At 41.3% G+C, this 22,926-nt stretch overlaps 2 protein-coding genes and 2 non-coding genes across 5 annotated transcripts in view; 2 read left to right on the forward strand and 2 right to left on the reverse strand.

The window, feature by feature from the left end:
- The window catches only part of ELF1 (E74 like ETS transcription factor 1), a 105,192-nt gene extending 85,921 nt beyond the window's left edge, over positions 1–19,271 (reverse strand). Inside the window, exon 1 of the mRNA XM_067713239.1 lies at positions 18,953–19,271. The gene's annotated coding sequence lies outside the window, so the exon portion shown is untranslated. The remainder of the gene's footprint in view (positions 1–18,952) is intronic.
- Positions 1,201–1,274, forward strand: TRNAK-CUU (transfer RNA lysine (anticodon CUU)). Its single transcript has one exon. It is a non-coding gene; the product is annotated as a tRNA-Lys (tRNA).
- TRNAE-UUC (transfer RNA glutamic acid (anticodon UUC)) lies at positions 18,851–18,922 on the reverse strand. Its single transcript has one exon. It is a non-coding gene; the product is annotated as a tRNA-Glu (tRNA).
- A 338-nt stretch (positions 19,272–19,609) lies between the features above and the next one.
- Positions 19,610–22,926, forward strand: part of WBP4 (WW domain binding protein 4) — a 32,604-nt gene continuing 29,287 nt past the window's right edge. The window contains exons 1-2 of one of the 2 annotated variants that reach the window (XM_067713242.1): positions 19,610–19,764; positions 20,753–20,825. In XM_067713242.1, the coding sequence (XP_067569343.1) occupies positions 19,763–19,764; positions 20,753–20,825 (75 nt within the window). In that variant the 5' untranslated portion in view covers positions 19,610–19,762. Of the gene's footprint in view, positions 19,765–19,992; positions 20,333–20,752; positions 20,826–22,926 lie in introns of those variants that run through there. The other variant, XM_067713241.1, reaches the window with a different exon arrangement.

Genomic DNA, 22,926 nt, shown 5'->3' on the forward strand with positions numbered 1-22,926 from the left:
GTTACATACTATACGATTCCATTTACATGACATTCTCAAAGGGACAAAACCGTAATGATGAACAGATCAGTGGTTGTAGGGCATGGATTGGGGGGACGGTGGGACTGACTATAGGGACAGAGCATGAAGGTGATGGAATTGTTCTATATCCTGATTTTGCTGGTGGCTACACAAATTTAAACTTGTATTAAAGTTCATAGAATTGTACAGCAAATAAGGGAATCAATTCTACTTTATGATTAAGTTAAAAAATAAAACAAAAATTGTTTTTAACTCCAGTAGCCCAAAAACTCATTACTCCAGTCCATAATCATTAGAAAATATCAGACAAAATCAAATTGAGGCACATTCTACACAATACCTGACCAGTACTCTTCCAAGTGTCAAGGTCAAAAAGGAAAGGAACCACCACAGATTTGAATGGATATATGACAACTAAGTGTAATTTGTGTATCCTTGGTGGATCTTGGAACAGAAAAAGGGCATTAGTGGAAAAACTATAAAAATCCTACTATAGGGCTTCCCTGGTGGCGCAGTGGTTGAGAGTCTGCCTGTCGATGCAGGGCACACGGGTTCGTGCCCCGGTCCGGGAAGATCCCACATGCCGCAGAGCGGCTGGGCCCGTGAGCCATGGCCGCTGAGCCTGCGCGTCCGGAGCCTGTGCTCCACAACGGGAGAGGCCACAACAGTGAGAGGCCCGCGTACCGCGAAAAAAAAAAAAATCCTACTACAGTTTAACTAATGGTATTACACCAATGTTAATTTCTTCGTTTTCATCATTGTACTGTGACTATATAAGATGTTAACATGAGTGGAAGATGAATGAAAAATATACAGGAACTCTCTGTACTATTAATGCAATTCTTCCATGAGCCTAAAATCATTTCAAAGTAAGTTAAATGCCAGAATCTTTAAGAAAAAGGTTCGCAATAATTTCATAAAGCAAAAATACATTTCTTTCTCTTTCAGGAACAAACCAATGCCATCCTGCATATTTTGATCACCCTGGTGTAGTTTGATTACCTAGTGTAGGTCTTACCTGCACTAAGATCATATATATTATCTGAAAGGGATAAAACAGATTCTACCATAAATTATATGACTTACTAACTGTGCTCACTTTCAGTGTATATGTTTATAACTTTAAAAATTCTATCAACATTTGATTTTCCAATTCAAGAGTGAAGTCTTTCCGGGAATTCCCTGGTGGTCCAGTGGTTAAGACTCAGCGCTCTTACTGCTGGGGCCCCAGGTTCAATCCCTGGTCAGGGTAACTAAGATCCCATAAGCCATGTAGCACAGCCAAAAAAAAAAAGAATGAAGTCCTCCTAAAGGAATTTCTCATAAATTCTACCTCCTAATATTCTTATTAAAAAAAACCAAAAAACTTCAATGGCCTACCAGCACCCACAGAGTAAATTCCAATACATTTTTGCATCTTGACTTTGGTCTACCATATTACAGCCTCACCTGTGACCATGCCACCTCCCAACATTCACCCTATAATCCAGCTTTGCTGAACTTATTAATTGAGAGCATGTCACGCTTTTTCACTCCACATTTGCTGGCCTTCCCCACCTGGGGAATCTCTCTTTCACCATTAGAGGGAAGAACTGGTCACTTCCTCCTTTGTGCTCCCACAGTATTTTGTAAGTGATCTAATAGATAAACGAATCACATTGTTTATCCATTCATACATACATATATACACTGCTAAAATATGCAAAGCACTCTAGCTTTCGGGGACCTAAAGGTGAACTGATTTCCTTTATAATTCCTCTTGCTTACTCTGCTGGAATATCTGGTGAAGACACTCTTCTTTGTTTTTTCATCATTTATTTACATGTCTCATTGGTCATTTATTTCAGCCGGATAGCATTCCTGACCCACAACAGTGTTTAATAAATATTTGCTGAATGAAAACATTTGGAGGTTCAACTAAATACTGTCTCAATCATAAATCTGCTTTTTTCTCTTCCACACAGTCCATGCCATTCCCAGGTCATTTCTGTAAGTCTAAATTACACAAAAAGCGAGGCCCCTTTCTCACTTTCCTGAACAGTCCAATTCCGATGAATAGGTTGGTTAGGCTGGGTCTGGCAGCCCTGTTTAATGGTCAAGCCCACAGCAGCAAAGCTCTGCATTTGTTAAAGGAGAACAGCTTCTGGATTAGTCCCAGTGCTTACACCTGAACATCGCATTATGTTAAGTCTACAAATAAAATTAGAGACAGAACAAAGGAGGAGACTCCCCAATAGATTAGGACTGATTATCCTAATCAGTGGCCCTTTCTTTCAACTTTCGTCTTCTGTCCTTTTCAGGCTTTTCCTTATACGGCATCCTGTCAATAAACTTCTCAAATTAGAAACAAGTTGGTAAACGTTTCAGTAAAGAGGAATATTCAAATAAAATATTTAGACTACAGGCTTTATTTATTCATGTTTCACAACACCATTCAGACAATTAATGACATTTTTTTTTTTTTGTGGTACGCGGGCCTCTCACTGTTGTGGCCTCTCCCGTTGCGGAGCACAGGCTCCGGACGCGCAGGCTCAGCGGCCATAGCTCACGGGCCAGCCGCTCCATGGCATGTGGGATCTTCCTGGACAGGGACCCGTGTCCCCTGCATCAGCAGGTGGACTCTCAACCACTGCACCACCAGGGAAGCCCTATGTTGCTCTTATTCAGTTCTCCCATACTTGAAACCATACCACTTATACAGATAAAACTTGAAATTTTTTAAGTAATTTAGATTTATTTATTTTATGAAATACTTCTTGGACATATATGATGCTCTAAGTATTTTAATGTTCTCAAATTTCTATCTCCAGGTCTTGCTCCTGTACCACAGACTCCTCTATCAAACTTGACAACTCCATTCCAATGTCTGATTGGCAAACTTAACATATCCAAACCTGAATTCCTGATGTTCCCTTCAAAAAGTACCCTACCACCCACAGTTTTCTCCAGTCATCTTGGTGGCTATTCAATACTTCTAGCTGCTCAGACCAGAAACCTTGGCTTTCTTGACTGTCATATACCTACATCCAATCTGTCAGGAAATCCTGTTGGTTCAATGTTCAAAATATATATAAAACCCTAACACTCAACTTCATTGTTACTGATATCTCTTACCTGCATCAATCACTGAGGCAGTCCAAGCAGCCTGACCTATCTTTTTAAATGGATTACTTCTGATTGCTGCTTCTCTCTCTACAGTCTACTCTCAAAGCAGCAATCAGAAGTAATCCATTTAAAAAGATATGTCAGATCATATCACTCTCCAGCTTCAAAACCCTCCCATAGTGCCTCTTTTCACACACACACAAAGTCTTCGTAACTGTTCAGGACTGCAAGATCGTACCCTGCCCCAGCCTCTGTGATTGTATCTCTTCCTACTTCCCGCTTGCTCCCCCTCTTCTAATCACACTGATATCTCCCTGCTATCCCATGAACACATCAAGCATTCCTCCCCCCAGGTCTTGCACAGCCTGTTCTCACTGCCTTTTATGTTAGATATCCCGGTAGCTAAGGCCTTTACCTCCTGTGCTAAATTGCTGCAGTAATAGCTACTAATTTGTTTCAAATTCCCTATGTGAAACATGACTGACTTTGCCTCTTCTCCCATTAAGAGGCGGAGTCTACTTCTCCATCTCTTAAATGAAGAATTGGGCAAGTGATTTCCTTTGGCCAATGGATTAGTAATAAATAAAACACAAGCAGAGGCTTGAAAAGCTGAGGCACACAGAGGCTTACCCTCTCATGCTGCTAGGATCCCTTCTGCCACCACAGAGTATGAGAGCCACACAGAGAGGTCCCAGCCATGTAAGTGAAACCACCCTACATTATGCATCCAGCCCTAGCTGAGTCAGCTCTGAAGAAGCAGCCAGTCCACCCACAGAATCATGAAAAATAACAGCATAGGTGATGCATATAGTTGCTCAAAAATTATGACCTGCTCATTTAAAGCAGGGATTTAAAACCATTCTCACCCTAGAATCCTATGCCCTTTCTATAACATCCCAAACTGTTAAAACCTCATAAACATTTTGAACTTTAGAATTTAGTTTGAACCACCCTAGAGACATCTCCCAAATTTAAGGATACTAAAATAAGCATGTGTCATCTGTTACACAGATTAAGAATTCAGACAATTACAAATTAGAGAAACAAGTCCCCAGGATTTACTGATCTCTCTGCCTTGGCTCTTGCTGTTGCTTCCCCACCATCCTTTCACCCCATCCTTCAAGACTCTGCTAAAGTTCATCTGAAAGAAAATAAGAAAAGTGAGGAATTCTTTAAAAAAAAAATGCAAACTATTATTATAGAATGGGTAAGTAACAAGGTCCTACTGGATAGCATAGGGAACTATATTCAATATCCTGGGATAAACCAAAATGGAAAATACTATAAAAAAGAATGTATGTGTATCACTGAGTCACTTCACTGTAGAGCAGAAGTTAACACAACACTGTAAATCAACTATACGTTAATAATTTTTTTTAAAAAGAGATCTGATACTACCAAAGAAAGAAATCTGATACTATACAAACTTAGGTTATAATAAAAACAGCATCAACAAAAACATTAAATCCTATTTTGTCTGGGGAAAAAAAAACCCCACAGAATGGAAGAGGGCTCATTAGACAGTATTAGCTAACTAACAATTTCAAACCACTGCTAATCATTAAAAAAAACAAAACCTATATCACATTATTCCAATTAGATTTAAATGTAAAAAAAAAAAAAAAAAAAGGACCAGCAGAAAATATAAGCATTTATATACTATTTGGTAAGAAATGTCTTTCCATGTATGACACAAACAGCAAAAAAAAAAAGATATGGAAAAGAATGACATTTGACTACATAAAAATCTAAAAGCACCATAACCAAAGGTAAGGCAAAGGATAAACTAGGGGGAACATATGACAAATTTAAAAAAAAAAAAAAAAGAAAAAAGAAACAAAACCTAGTCTTAGGTTTGGCTTACCCAGGCAAAAACATTTGTTGAAACTCAACAAATGCTTTACAAAAACTAAAGTTCTTGCTCCATTTAAAAAACCAACTAGAAATCTTAGCCAATAAGAAAGGCAATACATAAGAAAGGCAATATATAAGAAAGGCAATACAATATGGAAATGCAACAGTGAGCTCATTCTCAAAGAAAAAGCCTTGTCCTCTTCAAAGGTTGACCAATGAACATCCAATTGTTTTAAATTGAAATAAAATGTTTAAACTAAAAAGATTCATGGATTTAATTTTACAAAAATTGTACCTCAAAAGGAAAAAAGTAAACAGATATTGAAACTATAGTCAGTGATAAGCATGCTAAAGTATTTAGATGGAAATGTGCTAATGCCTGCAATTTACTTTTTTTTTAATTAATTAATTAATTTTGGCTGCGCCCGGCCTTAGTTGCAGCCTGCAGACTCTCAGTTGCAGCATGCATACAGGATCTAGTTCCCCGACCAGGTATCGAACCCAGGCCCCCTGCACTGGGAGCACGGAGTCTTACCCACTGGACCACCAGGGACGTCCCCGCAATTTACTTTAGATAGAAGGATAAAAGTATGGTAAAGCAAATATTATAAAACGTTAATGATAAAATCTAGATAGTGGGTGTATGAGTGTTCATTATAAAACTTCAGCTTTGCTGCATGTTTAAAAACTTTCATAATAAAATGTGGAGGAAAGAAAACACTATTATTAATTGAATCAAACACTCTTATTAAGCCTGTTTCTTATACTGAGACACAGGATTTATTAGATCCACTTTAGAGATTCTGTGAAAAGTTTTAATTTTAAATGGATTTTTAAATGTCCTCCCCCTTTTCTTCTTTTAAAATCAATATTTTCTGCCTTTTGTCTGTATTTTTTAAGTGTTAACCCACAAATTGAATATACCCTGTGCTTGGCAAATGAATATTAAATGATTTTTCCTGGGGGGGAAAAAAAAACACTCTTATTAGAAAAATGGGCATTGGGCATGAAGAGGCACTTCACAAAATGTGGCCAAATACAAGAGATGTTCATTCTCACAACCTCAGAGCAGAGAAACAATACCATTTTTCACCTATTAGCAAAAAGTAAAATGATTAGAGAGGGTATGGGGAAATAAATGGTTTCATACTCTATTTTTGAGAGTATAAGAATAGCATTCCAGAGGCAATTTCACAACCAAAAGGTCTTTTTTTTAATCCATTTAATTTATATTTTTTAAAGATTTATTTATTTATTGGCTGTGTCCAGTCTTAGTTGCAGCACGCGGGATCTTTTGTTACGGCGCGTGGGCTCTTCAATGCAGCACTCGGGCTTCTCTCTAGTTGTGGCACACAGGCTCCAGAGAGCACGGGCTTTGTAGTTGCAGCACTCAGGCTCACTAGCTATGGCGTGAGGGCTTAGTTGCCCTGCAGCATGTGGGATCTTAGTTCCATGACCAAGGCTCAAACCTTCATCCCATGCACTGGAAGGTGGATTCTTAACTACTGGACTTCCCCTTTTGGGGAAGTCCCCAAAAGGTCTTTACGTACCTTTTCAGTCTCAGTAATTTATTCTAACAAAACAAATAACATATACAAAGATACAGAGAGAAATTCAGTACCATCGTTCAAAACAGTAAAAAATTGAAAACAAACTGTTAAATAAATTAGGTGTTACAGAAACCATATCTCATTATATGGAGCGTACCATATTATTCAGCTGTTAAGAATGATTATCTATATAAAACAGTGTACCAAAAAAAAATCTCCACAATATATTTACATGAAATATGCAAGTCAGAAAACAGCATGTATCACTGCACAATTGACATTTATGCATATATGGTCCACATTTCAGTATCTGAAGTAATGATCAACTGAAAGCTAACAGTACTTGTGCCGGTTAGTAAAATTTTTATGATTTGTATTATTCGTCTGTGACATTTGGTATTTAAGTAGCTTCTATGTGCCTGGCACTCTTCTGTAGACTCAGGATATAGTCAGTTTACCTGTGGACTCAAGTAAACAATTCGAACATAGTCCCTGCCCACATATGAAGGAAATCAACAAAGTGACAAAGGGTGACCAAGAAAACTTACTTTAGATAAGGGAAGGCCTCTCAGAAAACATGACAGCTGCTTTGAGACCTGAATGATAAGGTGGCAGTCATGTAAAAGGCTGGGGCAGAGTACTATCAGCAGAGGAAGTTGTAGGAGTGAACAAAGGCAAGGCAATAGGAGGAAGCACCATGGCCCTTAGAGAGCAGGGAGGAGGGAAGAAGTATGAAAAGTGGCTAAAGAAGGACTTACGGTGGGGGGGGCGGTGCGGGGGGGACATGTGTATTACCCTTACAGTCAGGAAAAAAGATCAAGCTAGGTTCATGCTAAAAAACAAAAACACTACCACTACTCCAATCATACAGGCAAAGTTATGAAAATCTTTCCTTGCTAAGTGCTTGACATACATACCTCATTTAATCCTCGTGATAGAGCTATTAAAAAGCATTCAGTGACTTCCCTGGTGGTCCAGTGGGTAAGACTTCGCCTTCCCAATGCAGGGGACCCGGTTCGATCCCTGGTCAGGGAGCTAGATCCCACAGGCATGCCGCAACTAAGATCCTGCATGCCTCAACTAAGACCCGACGCAGTCAAAATAAACAAACAAATAAATAAATGTTTTTTTAAAAAAAAAAAGGATTCAGAAGACTTCAAAGTAAAACATTCTTGGGATGATTCTCCAAAGACAGTCCACAAAACAGATGCATAAGAATCATCTAAAGACACACACACACACACACACACACACACACACACACACACAGAGTCCTACACCAAAGACCCAAATTAGTTGGTCTTAAGTGAACTCCGGATTCTGCAATATTTACTGCCCAGATGACCAGAAATTAGTATAGTGACAAACAGACCTTTGTACCTCACCAGGCAGGTCTGATTGCACCTGTGTGTACACAGTCCCACAATACCATATCTAGATTAAGTCAATGGGTTCACATCTGTATTCAGTAGATCCTATTTAGGGAATCAGCAACGTGTGTAATACATTTTTCAAATATTTCACAGATCTAAAGAAGATTTTTATTTTAATTCAAGCTTTTCTTTAAAAAAAAAAGCTTCCGTTATTTGACACCCCAACTGTCACATACACCTCAATCCCTTCTACCATCCTTTCTCACTCCCTTCACAGCCAACCTTCCTCAAAGATTTGTCTATACTCCATTTCTTCATTTCCCACACATTCTTTGACTCATTCTCGTCTATCAAATCTAATCCTGCCTGTACTATGCCACTAAATCTCTTCTAACTAAGGTCAATGACCACACTGGGCTAAACCCAATTAACACTTTCAGAGCTTGTTTTGTTAGACTCGTAAGTCTCATTCCTGGTTTTCCCCCAATGCTGCACTACTCTTCCTCAGCTTTCTCTGCCCCACTTCCTCTATCTCATGACTGAACACTGGATGTCCTAAAGTTTCCGTTGAAAAGCCTCTTTTCACTCCAGACTCTCCCTTTGGCAAACTCATCCATTTCTACGGTTTCAACTAACAAGTCAGAATATAAAGGTAAAAATCGCCTCTACTCAATTACCCTTGACAATTCCCTTAAATTCACCCTTTAAGTACATCTTACCACATTAACAGGCCACACTGGCAACCAATATATCATCTGAATAAACATAACTGAACCACTTTTCCTTCTGACATTCAAGCACCAGATTAAGGAGGTAATTTACATTTAAAGGGTACACTGTATAAAAAGACACATTTTTTTTTCTTACTTCCACTCCATTTCACCTCCATACTCCCTGGCTTGAAACACAGCAATGTCTAACCACTCTGTTTAAGGTAAAACTCAAAATCCTTAACATGACCTACAATGCCTTATATGGTCTGATACTTGCCATCCTCATCTCCCATCACATTTCACATTAAGCCCTCAGCACCTTCTTCCATTTTCCAAAGCATAATACCCTTTCTTTGCTGCTCTGGAGCATTTCCATAATGCTACTCCCTCAGCCTCCCATCACTTTCCATCCCTCTCTTTCTCCTAGCCAGTGCTTACCCATCCTTCAAATCCCACTTCAATGTCATTTCCTTAGGGAAGCCTTTTCACTACAGCCGCCTTGCCACCTACTCGTTTGTTGTCTCCCTGTTCTGCATGTAACACTCAAACACACTTTTTACTTGTTCAATCAATGTCTATCTTTCCCACTAAGAGGTAGGCTTCATGAGGATCTTGTCTGATTTTTTCGTTGTTACATCCCAAGCATCTAAATATTGACCAAATCAAGTAACTTCAATCTCCTTACAGATGCTTTTTACTCTCTTACAATTTGCATATCCAAATACAAATTCAAATTTTCCTTTTTAAAAAATTATGGTAAAATTAACCATTGAAGTGTACAGTTTAGTAGTAACAAGTACATTCATATTGTTTTGCAACCAATCTCCATAATTCATTTTATCTTGCAAAACTGAAACTCTGTATCCATTAAATGACTCCCTATTCCTCCTCTCTCCAGCCCCCGGCAATCAACATTCTACTGCTGTCTCTATGATTCTGACTACTCTAGTTACCACATGTAAGTGGAATCATGGCAGTATTTGTCTTTTTGTGACTGGTTTATTTCACTTAGCATAATGTTCTCCAAGTTCATTCATGTTGTAGCACGTGTCGGAACTTCCCTCCTCTTTAAGGCTGAAAAATATTCCCATGTAAGTGTATGCCACATTTTGTTTATCCATTTATCCACTTATGGACACTTAGGTTACTTCCACCTTTTCACTACTGTAAATAATGCTACTAAGAACATGGGAGTACAGCATCTCTTTGAGACTGCTTTTAATTCTTTGGGGTATATAGCTAGAAACAGAATTGCTGGATCATTTGGTAATTCTATTTCTAATTTTCTGAAGAACCACCAAACTGTTTTCCGTAGTGGTTGTACCATTTTACATTCCTATGAACAGAACACAAGGGCTCTAATTTCCTCAAATCCTCACCAACTCTTGTTATTTGGTTTTTTGGGTTTTTTTGATAGTAGCTATCCTAATGAGTGTGAGGTGGCAGATTTACTTTTATATAAACTTTATGTGCTTTCTTTTTCCTACAAACTTGTAAAAAGCCCTCTTAAAATATGTTCCATGAACTAGCAAAAGACAATTCTAGAAGGTATTGAAAATAGAAAAGAAGAAACAGTCTTTCAAAGCAGGATTTAAGGGACAATAAAATTGTGGTTCAGGGGACTTCCCTGGTGGTGCAGTGGTTAAGAATCCACCTGTCAATGCAGGGGACATGGGTTCGATCCCTCGTCCAGGAAGATCCCACATGCCGCGGAGCAACTAAGCCTGTGCGCCACAACTACTGAGCCTGCGCTCTAGAGCCCGTGAGCCACAACTACTGAGCCTGCGCTCTAGAGCCCGTGAGCCACAACTACTGAGCTCGCGTGCTGCAACTACTGAAGCCTGCATGCCTAGAGCCCGCACTCCGCAACAAGAGAAGCCACTGCAATGAGAAGCCCGTGCACCGCAACAAAGAGTAGCCCCCGCTCACCGCAACTAGAGAAAGCCCACGCACAGCAACGAAGACCTAACGCAGCCAAAAAAATAAATCAGTTAATTAAAAAACAATTGTGGTTCATGTGAAAGGGCAAAAAAAACAGGGAGAATAAATAATGCAAAGGCATTCCCTCTCATATCTGAAATTTCCTGATGCCAACTGCCTGCAAGAAGTTTTGAATTCCTTAAGCCTATGTTCGGCCTTCCATCAGGATGCTTCCCCTCCCCCTACCTGCCACCTGTTTTCTGGGACAGACCCTTCCCATCATACTCTTCCTTTCCACTTCAGCTCTGTGACTGGGTCAGTGCCTGCCCTACTCAGGGGATGACTCGGTGGCAGGGCCCCATCCTTCCCAGGTAATAGGGTCACTGGGTCCCTTGGCATAGGAAGGTATCAGTGATAAGCACAGATGGGGCAAAACAAATCCCATTACAACCTTGAAAACTTGAATTAAGTGTTTAATTAAATCTGGAAACAGATAAAAAGCTTCACACAAAGCAATATATCAACACATCCTAAATCAGAAATGTATCCTGATCTTGGGATTTTGAACCCAAAAGAAACTTTAAATTAAAAGATTAAACTACAATATTTAAGACTATCTAGAAGACCCTCTGGATCTAGAAGTCACTAGGCTAAGTACCTCCCTAGACATCTAAAATAAAGCAAAAAAAAAAAAAGGTTGAAATCAAAGGTATTTATTTAATAGTGAATAGTCTGCATTCTAAAATAAAAGACCTATTAAGATTTGTAAACACACACCCAACAGACACACAAAACTCATGAGACAGTTGTTATTGTTATTATCAAAATTCAAGTCATCTATGCTGGAATTATTTTTCAAAGAACAAAATGTTTTATACTTAGTTATGAAAATGAACCCATGCTTGGAAAGTAAAAGGGAACACTAACTACCATTAATCCTAAAAGAATCACCATTCTAGCATTAAAAAGGCAGATACCACGTGATAACAAAGTTTAAGTGCAGGCTAAATATTAAGCTAAAAATGTCTTTATATAAGTTCAATTCCATAGTTTTAAAAATGATATGATAATTAAACCATTAAAGAAGGTTAGAAAACAGAAATATACCTCTAATTTTACTGGCTCTTTGTCCCAATACTTAGGAAAGGAGCAAATAGACCATGAAGTATTTTGAAAGTTACTTTCCTTAAACAGTACCTAAATAATACTGTTTTTTATATGGCAATGTACCTTGCAGACCTAGATAAGCATTTGCATTTTCACCATTAATAGTCTACTTCAAATCACACCATATACATCAACTGTGGAATATAAGATATAAATGTAGGAAAAAATAGTTCAGAAAAGTCACAATCTCATCTATTTACTTTGAAAAGGTTAAACAAAACCTAATATTGAAAGTCTATTATCATGTTTGTCATGCTACACTTTTGAGAAAAATAACTCAGAAATATTTGAATATTTTAAACCATTAACATTACATTTGAAAATCTCTCCATGACCAAAACATAAGGTCCCTAAAGTGAAGGGGGTAGGGGTTCAGTAGATGCGCCATTCGTTCTCTTCCTCATCCTGGATATCACATTCAGAAAGGATGCATGACTGTGATCTCAGAATGGGGCTTCAGCCCACTTCTGCTTTACCGCTAACACAAACTTCCAGCGCTAAATGGCGACCCCACCCCTCCAGACTCCTCAGGGAAAACAAGCGTGTAAGCCATTTACAACATTAGGCTGTAAGCAGCTCATCTGCTGGGAAAGTTTTATTCTGCAGAGTTCTAGACAAAACCATTTCCTGAGTTGCAGAGAGCAAACAATTTTTTCACACCCACAATTTCATTTTGATTCAAGCTAGTTTACCAGTTTGTGAGCAGACTGCCCTTCTAAATAAATAACCTGTAATAAAAGCCAAGTTATTTACAAAACTACAATGAAGGCAATTCTTCAAAGCATGGTGAATTTCTAACAATAGAATCCTACTCTATAAAAATGGGAAGGGAAAGCCACTTTCACTTATGAGGAAAAAAATGATGGGGTACACTTTCACATATTTTTCTCTTTTTTAAATATTTATTTTCTTCAAAACAAGTGTTTATATTATTTTTTTATTTTTTTTGGCTGCGTTGCATCTTCGTTGCTGCGCGCGGGCTTTCTCTAGTTACGGTGAGTGGGAGCTACTCTTTGTTGCGGTGCATGGGCTTCTCATTGTGGTGGCTTCTCTTGTTGCGGAGCGCAGGCTCTAGGGCCGTGGGCTTCAGTAGTTGCGCCATGCGGGCTCAGCAGTTGTGGTTCGCGGGCTCTAGAGCACAGGCTCAGTAGTTGTGGTGCACGGGCTTAGTTGCTCCACAGCACGTGGGATCTTCCAGGACCAGGGATCAAACCCATGTCTCCTGCACTGGCTGGCGATTCTTAACCACTGTGCCACCAGGGAAGTCCTCACATATTTTTCAAGAAATATAACTCTCAAGGACATATGTATAAAATAGGATAAAATATACAAGAAAAAGGCACCACCTTACAACAGGCATACATGCCACCATGTTTTAAAAAACACACTCTTTGATATGAAATTTCTAGAGAAAGAAGTATGCCATCTAAAAGGCATTCCTGAATTTCTTTGCAACATTTTAAAGCTACTGATTTCATTTAAATTCCGTTTATTTAAAAGCCCCAGAAAAAGTTCAGAAAAAAAACTAATTTCAACTTTCTATTTAATGAGCATAACCACATATACCAATATGGAAGAACCATAATCAGTTCTATAATAGTTAATTTCAAGTGGATCAAGTTTTATTATAATTTTTGAGGATTTCAGTTCTAAGTTATATTGTCCACAGGGTGGCAGTCTCACAGTCTTAATTTTGTCTCTGAATTCAAGGTACAATTTCAGTGATCAAAAAGACACACACACACACACACACACACACACACACAGGTGGGCAATAATAATTTACTGTCTGGCCAACAATCGCAAAAATTGTCTGTCCTTTCCAAAAAAAATCTATGCTTCCTAACTTCCCTATTTCTTTGCGGAGTATTTATACTCCTGACATCTTAAATTTTTCCTTCAATGCACGTCTTCTATTTAATCCTTTATATTCTTTTGCCACCACCCTATTTAGGGAGACACTAGAGGCAAGGAGAGTTGTTAGATTATTACTGTACTGCAGAAGACCCCCCCAACCTTGGTCAGTGTGGACACCACAGACACAACCCTTCCATCCCCCAGTTCATCCTGCACACTACTGCCAAATTAATTTCATTAAAACACGTATCATATTACCAGAAATTCCTTCTTTTAGCTAAGTAAACTCCTTACTCCAAAATTCAAGGACCTTCACAATCACAACCTTCCAAAATCTCCTAAGTGCTCTGCAAGAGTCAAGGGGATTTAGGAAATAAACTTCACTTTGAATATACCTTGCAACTTCCTGGTTTTCATTCATTCATTCATTCATTCAAATATTTTCTGAATGCTCAACAAGTGCCAAGCACTGCCCCAAGTGCTGATGATACAGAACGGGGGGAAAAGTCAAAGTCCCTGCTCCGAAGATATTCTCCTGACAGGACAGTCTCGGGTTGAGAGCTATTAGGGGAAGGGGGATAAACCCCCAGGTACTTCCAGCTCTCTGCCAGCAAGGGATACAACTCTTCCCAAGTATGAGCCATCAGAAGCACACTAGGGGTTGGGAGGGATGATAAAAAGACATCAGAGGAGATCTGCCAGCAATGACATTGTCTGCTACAGACCGTAGCCTATTCTTGCACTCTTACACTATACTACTATACTACTACTGGTCCATTCCTATACTATTTGTACTCTCAGCTCAGCCAAAATGTGCTAGCAACTGTTTAGGGACCTCTGTTCCTGCCTGCTTCCTTCTTATAGCCTTGTCTCCCGCTCAATCATCTCCACCCGCAAAGCATAAGCAGCCTTCCAAGCCAATCTCAAACGCTGCCTCCTAGAGGCCTTTCCCCATTCTCTTCACACAAACCCAGATGTGACATTTTAGAGACCTTCAAACCCCTGTAACCCTTGGCTTAGTCTCCTCTAAGCATTTATTACACTATGCACTGTATCGTAATTATCTGTATATTTCAACCTCCTTCGTCTGTTATTTACTGAGCTCTTGCTACATTCCTGGACTATCTAGGAGCTAGAGTTGCAGTGTTAAATCATTCCATTATTATTTTTAAATATTTAATATCCAAATGATAAACGTAAAATGTAGACAAAATATTCTATATTTTTGATTGCCTCAATCTTTTTTTAACAGTTTTGCTGAGATATAATTTACATACCATGAAGTTCACCCACACAAAGAGTAGAACTCAATGTTTTTTAGTATATTTACAGAGTTGTGCAACAATCATCATAATGTAATTTTAGGACACTGTAATCACCCTAAAAAGAAACCTTGGACCTACATTAGCAATCACTTCCCATCCCCCGTGTCATCCTCCCCCACCCCGGCCAATCCTAGGCAACCATAATCCATCCTCTTTCTCTACAGATTTGTCTATTCTGGGCATTTCATATAAATGGACTCATACAAAATGTGGTCTTTTGGACCTGGCTTCTTTTGTTTAGCATAATGTTCTTGAGATTGATCCATGCTGTGGTATATATCACTACTTCATCCCTTTTTATTGCCAAAAAATATTTGATTGTATGGGTACACTGCATTCTATTCATTCATTCCTCAGTTGACAGACATTAGGGTTATCTGTCACTTTCTGCTTATGAATGCTGCTATAAACAATTGTGTACAAGTTCTTGCATGGACATGTTTTAATCTGTCTTGGGTATAAACCTAGGAGTGGAACTGCTGGGTCACATGGCAACTCTATGTTTAACATTTTGAGAGAACTGCCAAACAGTTTCCCAAAGTGGCTGCACCATTTTACATTTCCCCCAGCAACCTATGACGGTACCAACTTCTTCATTACTGTTTGACTCTTACAGAACAAGAGTGATCTCACTACACAGTATCCTTACTCTCATGGAACTTATATTCTAGTAGAATAAGACAAGAAATAAACAGGAACAAACATGTTTATTTCAGATACGCAAAAGAAGAAAATAAAGCAGCATAAAGTAACCAGACAGTAACCAGAAAAGGGAGTCTCTAGTGAGGGTAAACAGAAAGGCCTCTCTGATAAGGTAACGCTGACAGGAGTGAGATGTGCAGAGCTGGAGGGGGAATACTGCAGGCAGTGGAAACAGCAAGACATAAGACTGAGAAAAGAACAAGTATGGCACATTCAAGGAACAAAAAGCAAGAAGCCAGTGCAGCTAAAGTACAATGAAAAGGGAGAGGAGGGAGGAGGTGGCGTTGAGGACCCAAGTAGAGGCTAGACAATGTTAGGCTCAGAGACCAGGGTAAAGTCTTTGGATTTTAAAATGCCATCGTCATTTTCCCAACCCTTACATTTCTTTACGTACAGGTGTTCATCTATGCAAACGTTTACTGAACTGTCGTACATCTTCTAGCTGCACCTAATAGTAACAAATAGTAAAGAGACTATTTGGGTAATCCACACCACTCATTTAGTATCACTTTATTTTGTGGCTCAAGAGAGAACATGTAAAACATGACTACCAATGGTGTTTTGGAAGCAAGGCACAAGCGTATGAATGAATCCTTACAAAGTTATCACCTAGTCCTGACCAATTTAAGGTGTATGCTTCACCGACAGTAACTAGCAGCTCTGTCTTAGACTATTTCCAGTAAGAATATAGTTGCAGATCATTCTCATAATCTAAACCTAGATTTCATTCTTTTAAATGTTAATTTTCTCCACTCCATTGGTTAAAAATTAATATCTAATTGCTAAACATAAAACCCATGGGCACAAAATATTCTACATGTTTCTATATTGTTTGACTCATAAAAAAAAGAAATTTTTACATATTACGCTATATTTAGTTTCTTCAAAGAGACGCAAAATGTTTTAAAAAGTCTAGTGACATAAATGCCATAAAACAACTTGTTACCTAGTCAAAATTTATCCAGTTAAAATTCCCTTTTTACCATCCCAACTTGACCCCCATGGCTCTCCCTCCAGGCACTGTGTGCTCCTACCCAGCCAGGCTACTAGCCAGCCTCACACTTGTTGCCCCAACCTCCGCTTTCTGATACACATTCCCCACCAGGAGAAATCCAACCTGTTCTTCAAGGTCCAGGGCAAACACTCTCCCTTCCTTGTCTGGTCTCTAGTCCTCTTCCCTGAGTAGAAGTGACTTCTCACCTATGTGCTCTTGAAGGAATTCTGCAACTCAGATGCTGCCCTAGCCAACTGTGCCTGGTACACAACAATATATAAGTCTATGTCTCGGACAGATATATTGTCACCAAACTACTCCTCTCAGCATACCCTCAAATATATATAAAGCTATTTGCAATTATACCGGGTGCTCAGTTGAAAATCACATCCATTTTAGCACAATTTGATACCAAGTCGTCACAAAATATGAGGTCAAGATTGAAGCTCTTCTGGAGGCAATTAAGGCAGAAGGATCTTTCCTTCCTTCCACGCTCAGGCCTAATTCTTTAGTAAATGGTTTCTGAACAATGACACAATCCTCTATTTAAATGAAACTTTTCCACTCTTATTACCGACACAAGAATTGCTCAACAATTCTTTTAACTCTCAAGTTTGTGAGTGGTATGTATCATCAAGAATTTATGGCTCTAAACCCAGAGCACAGAGAAGGTGAAAGATCTACCACAAGGTCATACAGCTAATCAAAAGGGCCAAAATATGACTCCATTCAGGATTCTCTCCAAAACCTCCTAACATGAAGAACCTGAACATCAGTTAACTTCCAAGACTATCTGATGATGCTTGGTGTAGAGAAAACGTTCAAATATTTGAACTAATGAAGATGATCTAAAACATTTTTAGTTGTGGAAGTTTATTTACAATGTGAAAGTAATTCATCCTTAATCATACTGTCCACATTAACAGATTAGTTCAAAATTCACTGTGCAGTTAAAACTATCAAACACAGTTTGGGAAGGCACATACTAACAACTAATCCTTCTGCTCTGCGTAATGGCACTGACCAGAGACTCGTCCACAAGAGCCACTTTTTCCTTCTTCATTTGTTCCCGGAGGCCCAATAGACTAAACATCAGAGCTCACCCCATTTTCTAATTTCAGCTTGCATTTAAGATAACGCTTTTGTTTCATTTACAGCTCACATGCTGCTGACACAGCTGCCCCTTCTTTGTAATAAACACAGGGCTTCTATATTTAAAAATACAGTGAAACTTTGTTATAACATCCCCTCCCCAGTCTCCGGCCAATTTTCTCTCTTCCAAGCCCCACCTCCACCCCAGGATTTTCTATCCGCGGCGCTCAAAACGTTAGACCCTTTTGGAAAGTCACATTTCTTCTTTAAAGACATCTCATCCTAGTGGTATTTTTCTCCTCCACAGCGTGTGTGTGTGTTTTTGGGGGGGGGGGGGGGGCGGACGTGGGCGGAGAACGGGACGGACGCCCTTCCCCAGAGGCCTTCCCGAGCAGAAACACTCAAGTCTGTGGCTCCGGAGTCTGGGGTACTTTCTGAGAACTACGGCCGGCGCCCCCGATGTCAAGTTGGGATGACCTCGCAGGCCGGCCTCGGGGCGGGGCTCGGGCGCCGCGGGAGCCCGGGGTGGACACGCGGCCAATCCGGCTGCCGCGGGCAGCTGCGCGGTCAGAAGAGCGCACCCGCGGGCACCGAGGATCTCCGGACAGCCCTCGGCGCCTCCCCGCGCCCCCCCCCCCCGCCAGGGGGCTGCTTTGTGTCGGGGGTGTTTCTAGTCAACACCCGGCCGAGACAACGGGGCTCCAAGCCGGGCGCGGGCTCCCGGGCGCCGAGGGCAGGGGGCAACACGACCCGCTTCGCTTGGGACCGTCAGAAGGGGCCGGCCGAGGAGGAGGGTGTGGGCCCGAGGGGGGCACTGGGGACAGATAAGGAGAAGCCAGAGTTAATCATCACCTCCCGAGCGCTTGGAAAGGGACGGCCGGGGGCCGGAGGGGCGGGAGGGCGGCCCCGGGGAAAGTGAAACTCCTTCCCGGCAGCTCAGCCCCGCCAGCCTCCGGCAGGAGGAGAAGAACCCTGAGTACACTCGCTCCTCCAGCCCGCCCGGCGCGGCACTCGTGTCTCCCAAAGCCGCAGCCCAGTTCACGGCGTCACTAACAACTACTCGAACGCGCGTTTTCCACGAAATCACCTGGGGTAGGGGGCAGGAAAAAAGAGCCAGAGCCACTGGAAATAAAAATGAGTTAGTCCCCCCGGTCCACTTCTAAAAAGAGATACACCGTTCCCATACCGGGAGTCGAACCCGGGCCGCCTGGGTGAAAACCAGGAATCCTAACCGCTAGACCATATGGGAAGTGCTGCTGAGAAAGCTGCGGTGACTCACCTGACAAGCGCAAACGCCGCCGTTCCCCAGCACCACCGCCCACCGCCACTCCAGCCGCCGCCGCCTCTGCGCCACCCGAGTCGCTACCGCCGCTGCCCACGCGCTCGCGAGCCAGGGAACGCGCCCGACCCGAGTGCGCGGGCGTCCGGGGGGCGGGGCTGGGTCGCTCCGCCGCCTCAGTAAAGTTCTGAGGCAAGGCCGAGCCAAGCGACTCTCGGCTCCGAAACCAGCTGTTTCACCTCTTTTTTTTTAACTCCGCCAACGGCCCCCAGCCTACAGGTCCGGGCTGCTCTGCTGGTCAAAGTGCGTGCGGACTAGTTGGCAAAGTTGAGGGCGGCGACGTCTCTGGGAACAGCTGTTTGCGTTCGGGGCGGAGGCGGCGTGCGAGCTCCTCGGCCACGAGCCAGCGAGCCTAGAAGAAGGGTGGAGGTTCTGGATCTCAGGGAAAAAAAGAGAAGGCGGGATGACGCGGGGACGTGAGGCTTGAGCTTCCCGTCTCTCAGCTCAGGTCCCGTCGCGCTTTCGCCCCTTCTCCGTGACCTCAACCCGTTTATAGCAACCCCACCTCTCCGGAGCCGGGAGTACCGCCCCTGGAGGGGGAGGGGAAGGAGAGGAAATTTCGAACGCGGATTGAGTCGTCTGGGCACCCGTAGTTGGGAACCGTGGAACACTGGTCCGGGGGAAGAAGGGAGGTGTCCGGGCTCGGAGGCTGCGGTGGGCCTCGCGGTGAGCTGGGCTCCGACTCGTCCCGCGTGGGGAACGCGAGCCTCAGCCGGGCCCGGAGCGACCCGCGGAGCGGCTGGTCCTGTCATGTGAGTCGGGTCTCAGGCTCTAAACAACGAGGTCTTGTTTCTCCGGGCGGCCCTTTCCCCCTCCGGGTCTCTAGCTCCGCCACCACCCCTCTCCCCCCGCCCTCGGCCGGGGGGCGTGACGGACGCTCCTTTAACTCGCTCGGGGTCTGCAGCGGACAGGCGGGGCCTGTTTTCTGGGCGGGGTGGGGATGCTACCCCGCAGAGCGCCCTGGGGGCCTGGAGCACGGGCTCTGGGAGGGAGGCTGGCGGCCCCTGGAGGTTGGACGGCCGCCGCAAAGCGACGGAGCGCTCCCGCCACCTACACGGTTGGGGGCCGAGAGCATCCTTCTGGTTTCTGTAGCGCTTGAACCGTGGGGTATTGTGAAATTGTAGGGTTGGGCTGCGGCCACCGCTGCCTCCTCCGCCTACTAGAAGCGGCCAGCCTTGGTTAGCCTATGAATTTATTTTTTATTTTTTGGTCTTGCCGGCCGAGGGATCCTTTGGCTTTTCTAATTCTCTTTTGCCATGAGGCTCAAGAACAAACTGTATTAACTGATAGTCTCAGAGGAACCACGGCCTCCCACCAGAGGTGTCTTATGTTTTGTTCTTTGGGTAGAAATAACTTGATTTAAAGTGAACTTTATGAGTTTCATGTTTCAATTAACAGTAATCTCCAAAAATGCCAGAAAGGAATGGAAAGAATAGATAATCTTCTCCAGGATGTTCCTTATTTCTTCACATTGATGACAGTAACAAATGAGGCATTTTTTAAAAAGCTATTTTGTTTAAGGGCGTTTTAAATCCGTTGCAGACTTTTTCCACTCTACTGGCAACAGAATTTCAGTTGACTGATTTCATTCAGCTAAATAATAAAGCAGGGTGCTGTGTGTAACAAGTCAAGATTCAGTAGCAGAGGCTTATATTTTGGCCTTTTTAAGAAGTTGTAAATCATGCAAAAATTTACCTTTTTAAATTGTAAATAAACTTAAACTTGTTTTTCCTTTTCCAGGGCAGACTACTGGAAGTCCCAACCAAAGAAATTCTGTGATTACTGCAAGTGCTGGATAGCGGACAATAGGCCTGTATGATAATTTCTCTATTAAAGATTCTCATAATATTGTATTCATGTGAAATGTTCCTTTTTGATCTAAACTCAGAGCTTACAAAACAGTTTCATATACATTGCTCTTGATTTTTCAAAACATCGAACAATTTTTGTTGTCTTTTCATTCCTTGTAGGAAAGCTGTGAGCCGCCTTCTTTTTCATCAGCCCAAATTTGATTATGTACTAAGCCAAATTATTTCTCTGTGGCCCTTCAGTCACATTAAGGAACTGGACATTGCGTGGGTCATCGCATTAATGTTTATGAAACACCTACGTTATGATGGTGCTGTTTGTAATGTTGTCGTATACAAAGAAAAGTAAAAGCAGAAAGCCCTTAATATGTAGAAAGAAGCGACATTGTACTTTTTCTTGTATGTTTTGTTTTAGAGATAGTTAAATATGTTTGATGCAGAGCTTTATATCTCTAAATGCTTAAATTTGAAAGAACATTGTTACCTTTGTCATGGAATATGAAAATAGGAACCTTTAAGCACATTATTACTGTATGTCTTGGTCCAAATTCAGCTTTTAAGACATGAAACAAAAAGCACCATTGATTTTTGGTTTTTTCCCCATCTCATGCATGTCATACTCTATGTACATAGTACATAAACGGTAGGGTATCTTTTAAATGTATATTCATATCCTTATTATTTGGTAGAGTGGGATGCACAGAAGAACAGTAGCCCCATCTTCAACAGTGTTATGTTTCTTTGATAGACATTTATTACTATTATCTGCAAAGAGTTTAAGGATTTTTTCTGTTCAGTTTTGTCTTGCTTTTTTTTTTTGTCTTTTTGAATAGTTGCTAAAGTTCTTGACTATTTTGTTTGACTTAGCCATCCTAAAAAAAAAAAAAATGCCACAAATTTTAAAAGCTACACAAATCACTGATAGTCTCTTCCCTGGAAGTATCCAAGCAATTCAGTGTTTTTGAGTGATCTAGAGCAGGGGTCCCCCACCCCCAGGCCTCTAGTGGTACTGGTCCACGGCCTGTTAGGAACCGGGCTGCACAGCAGGAGGTGAGTGGTGGGCGAGCAAGTGAAGCTTCATATGTATTTACAGCCGCTCCCCATCACTCACATTACTGCCTGAACCAACACCCCCCACCCCCCACCCCAGGGAAAAAATGTCTTCCACAGTCCCTGGTGCCAAAAAGTTTGGGGACCACCAATCTAGAGTAAATAATTCCTTCTAGGATAGTCTTTTTTCATCTTCTTGAATTGCTAATATACATTGATTTAACCTTTAGAAACAAAATTAATTTGTTTTTGAACAGGCCTTAAATATTCTTTGTGTAATATAACCAACTTTAGGAAACGAACATATGAAAAATAGAGAATGAATATTTGCTTTATGAAGTCACACTTTAAAGAGGAATTCACAGCAGTACTTTAGAATAATCAGGAAATGTGTTAGATAAGAATTGACTGACAAAACGTATTTTGAAAAGTTACCAGAAATTTCTTACTGCATACAACAACACATTTGTAATTTAGGGAGCATTCTGGCTGTTAAATAGGTAATAGCATTCACTCACCAACTCTGTCCCCATCCATCCATTTACCATCGTTCCTTATAGGTTACCACTTTTTAAATTTTCCATTGTTTCTATAGGCATAGATACAGGTTCTGATTCCGGCACGCATAGAAGGTAGCATGCTGTTTACACTGCCGTGCATCACAGTTGTTTTTTTTTAAACTGGACACCATATGCTGGAGCTCTTTCATCATCAGTATATAAGGAGTTTCTTTGTTCTCTGTTACAGCAGCCTAATTTTGACAGATAGTGCCAAGTTGCCCTGCATAGAAGTTTTACATTTTGTACCATTACCACATAGTAATAGTATTTGTTTACAATTTAGGAGGAGTTTTTTAACATCTACTTTTCTCGCAGTTTGGAAGAATAAGGTTCTAAGAATCATTGCTTATTCTCTGTGTCTTTTACCTAATGTGGCAAGTAGAGCAGTACAAATTCTAGAGATTCGCCGGTTTTGACATTTTATGTTGAGAGGTGTTTCTTGAAGTTAAGATTTTTTTTTCCACTCCTCCTTTGGCTTCATGTCTTGTTTGAGTCC

Source organism: Pseudorca crassidens, chromosome 18, assembly GCF_039906515.1.
Source record: "Pseudorca crassidens isolate mPseCra1 chromosome 18, mPseCra1.hap1, whole genome shotgun sequence".
NCBI lineage: Eukaryota > Metazoa > Chordata > Mammalia > Artiodactyla > Delphinidae > Pseudorca > Pseudorca crassidens.